Genomic DNA, 3498 nt, shown 5'->3' with positions numbered 1-3498 from the left:
AGTATTGTCTTTAGTGGCGCTTTCACACCTGTAGTTTGGTGGACTCGGTGACATTCGGGAGAGGAAGTTGCAACATTGTTGCATTTTTCATACTCAGACATAATGGAGCAACAGCACATTTATAACGTCTTGGGTTTTCTGGTTCTGCTTCAGTGTTTCTAATATTTTAGCAGAAGGCGAACAATGATCAGCTGACAGACAGCGAGTGAAGGAGAGACAGATGATGATGTCACACAGACGACCAGCGATGTGTGCTCAGAACAGCTTATGGACCCGAAAGTTATCATCCCTTAAATCATATATATATATCCGTAAATTGTGTCCAAGGTTAATATCGCAGGCTAGTGAATGCTCTGTTTTTGTTTTTCTCACCAGAAGTGAACTGAACTCTAGTTCACTTGGAAGTTTGAAAGCGCAACACACAGAGAGTGAAAAGTGATGCACGCAATTATCCTGGAAATGTACTTCTGTTGACAACCTGGTTTCTCGCATACATGTAGCTGAACCAACCAATCAGACGCTAGCAGAACTTAGACTGAAGTAAATGTGAGGAAAACCACAGAGGTCAATTCTGGAGATTATCATTACTGCTGATATAAAATTGTTCTTTTGTATAATTGACTATCCTTTTAGAATTCTTTTTTTAAGTTCCAAGAAGTTCAATATAACCAGAACTTTTCATCGCTGCAGTTTAATATTAGAATATTCATAAACTGTGGATTTTTCCGTACAATGTATAAATTGTGTGTAATTTCATACAGCAAATGATATAGAAAATAAATAAAGCATAATGAGGATAAACTTGATTTGTATAGCACCTCTCATTAATAAAATGCAGCTCAAAGTTTATAGCTTATATATTTATTGATTGAAATGTATTTCAAAGCATATTGAGAAACCTAAATGGCGTCCTCATCCAAACATATCATTTAAATTACTAAGTATCTTACAAAAATAACTTATTTCTCATATGTTCATAGCAAACATATGTTACAATTTGTTGCATTTTTATTGAATTGACTCAAAGACTATAAACTCATTGATATATTTTAGTATCAAAAATATAAATTCATTGAGAAATTCAAAATAAAAAGGGAAACTAAGAAAGAAATACATAAAATTGCAGACAAACAAAACACATGAATTACAGTGGTTCAGGTCCGTTTGGTTTGAGCAGCGACTGAATCTTGGCACTGCTAAACAACCATTGTGTGTAGAAAGGCAATTCAGTGAGTACGAACAATGGGCAGACTCTAGATGAATATTTGGATTGTAATAACTGTTACATGCACTGCTAACCATGCATTTAGCAGTATTGTCTCTGCCATGTATAAAGAGTACTGCGTTCGTTACAGCATCATGTTTTGTAAGAGCTACAGATGGAGAAGGTGAGTACAGTATGTGTCTGAATGTGTTGTTAAAGTTGCAGGAGGTAATAATTTGGTGCAAGAAACAGGGAGGTAACAATACATTGTGAATCGGTTTAAAATCTATATACATTTGTAAAGATTACAAGCCTGTTGAGATAAAAAATTAAACGTGAAGCAATTTTTAAACGTTTGACTTCAGACATCACTTTGTGTTCTTAGTTTATTAATCTGAAGAGATTTAGTTTTTTAGTTATTTCGATGTGGAAAAAATCTAATTATTATTTTTCTATTCAATTTTGGTTATTTTACATAAAATACAAGTTCAGTTGCACTTTTGATAAGAGGACACGTCTGTTTTTTTGTACAGTTTATATAAACAAAGGAAACGTTTCAGTCATTTGTCTGCAACTCATTCTGTTAAATAATATCCTGAGAAAATCGTATCGTAAACCTAAAATCGTGAATCGAACCGAGGGTTGAGTGTATCGTTACATCCCTAATCCTGTCTACATTCATTCTTTCCAGATTGTGTTTTACGAGGACCGGGACTTCCAGGGAAAGTCCTATGACTGCAAAGGCGACTCAGCCGACCTGCAGGGCTTCATCCACCGATGTAACTCGGTCAAGGTGGAGGCCGGCTGGTGGGTTCTGTACGAGTGCAACAACTACATGGGCTACCAGTATGTCATTGGTCCAGGGGAATACAATGACTACCGCCGCTGGATGGGCTTCAACGACTGTGTCAGATCCTGCAGGATCATCAAAAACGTAAGTTACAAAGTCCGGTAGCAACCTGAGATTCCCAGCCAAGTCTCTGCTATCCGCTCCACATCCAGGCTGAGGACCCAGGGTGACTGGGCTTTTTTTTTAAGGCCCGCACTCTCTGGAACAATCTCCCTGGGGAGATCAGGGAGATCCTTATCCTCTTTTAACCCTCTGAGTTCTAAAATCTTCTTTAATTCACCTTTTAAGGGTATTTGCATATAACCTGTGTTATGGGGGTCCTCAGGTGTGTCATATTAAAATATTCAGAATAAACTCAGCTTTCTGTATAGTGAGACCCACATTTGTCCTAGAACGATGTGTTAGATATAATTTGGCCCTAAAGCTAAAACGTTTTCTGTTTGAAATTTAAATCTCTTCTGAAAATGATATGTGAACATATTGTTTTGGTGCTTGAAATGAGTTTACATTTTAGATTCTGCCGATTCTGGGAATCTTATATTGTTTTATTGTACCTATTCTCTTGTGTTGCTCCTTTCTTAATGCTGTAAAACTTTTGATTTGTTTTTAAGTTGTTTTGATTATTGTTTGTCTGCCATTTTATTTTTGTCTTCTTAAAGCTTTAGTGCGTAACTTTTTGATATTAATGACCGTCCGTTACGTTCGAGCCATTGCCAAATGAGTTGCTACAAAGCTAATTAAGACTATCAGCCATTCCTCATGGGGAAGACAGAAACTACGCACTATAGCTTTTAACACTTTGTAACTTTGTTTTAAAAAATGTTGTATTATTTTTGTTATTATACATCATTTCTTTGACTGTTGACTGGTTTCAGGCCAAAGCGCCGTACAAACTGATGCTGTTTGACCGGCCAAACTTTGACGGCCAATCTTTGGAGTTGACCGAAGACATGAAGTCTATCCAGGAGAAATGGCTCAGACGTGAAGTCCAGTCCTGCAAGGTCCTGGAGGGCTCCTGGATCTTCTTTGAACATCCCAACTTCTGCGGTCGTCAGTACCTGCTGGAGAAAGGGGAGTACCGACACCACTCAGCGTGGGGAGCTCTCAAACCAACTGTGGGCTCCATCAAAATAATCATTGAGCTGTGAAATTCAACCCGTTAAAGTCTCTTGTAATGAAATGTGATACATTGACTTAACATTAAAATTTGACCCTAATGTTTGTTTGTGTCTGTGTGAAGTTTAATTATTCTCTTATCCATTAAAATAAAATATAGAGAAAGATTAATGATACAACAATGCTATTCATTATTCATTTTAGCAATACAGATACAGATTACCGATTTTCGAGTCCTTTAAGGGAACTTTCTATCAATTTGCCAGTTCATTAGGTTTATTAGTTTTAGCTAAAATAATGCAAAACAACTCTAAAAAGAAGCAATTTA

At 36.7% G+C, this 3498-nt stretch overlaps 1 protein-coding gene across 1 annotated transcript; it reads left to right on the top strand.

Moving 5' to 3' along the window:
* The first annotated feature begins 1379 nt into the window (after positions 1-1379).
* LOC144525608 (gamma-crystallin S-1-like) lies at positions 1380-3202 on the top strand. The gene is made up of 3 exons (XM_078262586.1): positions 1380-1388; positions 1896-2138; positions 2930-3202. Exons 1-3 carry the CDS (start codon positions 1380-1382, stop codon positions 3200-3202), a joined length of 525 nt encoding a protein of 174 aa, XP_078118712.1.
* Positions 3203-3498: the final 296 nt, after the last annotated feature.

Source organism: Sander vitreus, chromosome 11, assembly GCF_031162955.1.
Source record: "Sander vitreus isolate 19-12246 chromosome 11, sanVit1, whole genome shotgun sequence".
NCBI classification, from domain to species: Eukaryota; Metazoa; Chordata; class Actinopteri; order Perciformes; family Percidae; genus Sander; species Sander vitreus.
Note: the sequence above shows the minus strand (reverse complement) of the source record. Positions and strands in the feature narration are given on the sequence as shown.

Excerpts from the sequence above, each read along its gene's own strand:
- LOC144525608 (XM_078262586.1), top strand. Across the intron at positions 2,139-2,929 it reads CCTGCAGGATCATCAAAAAC|GCCAAAGCGCCGTACAAACT; the intron begins GTAAGTTACAAA and ends GACTGGTTTCAG.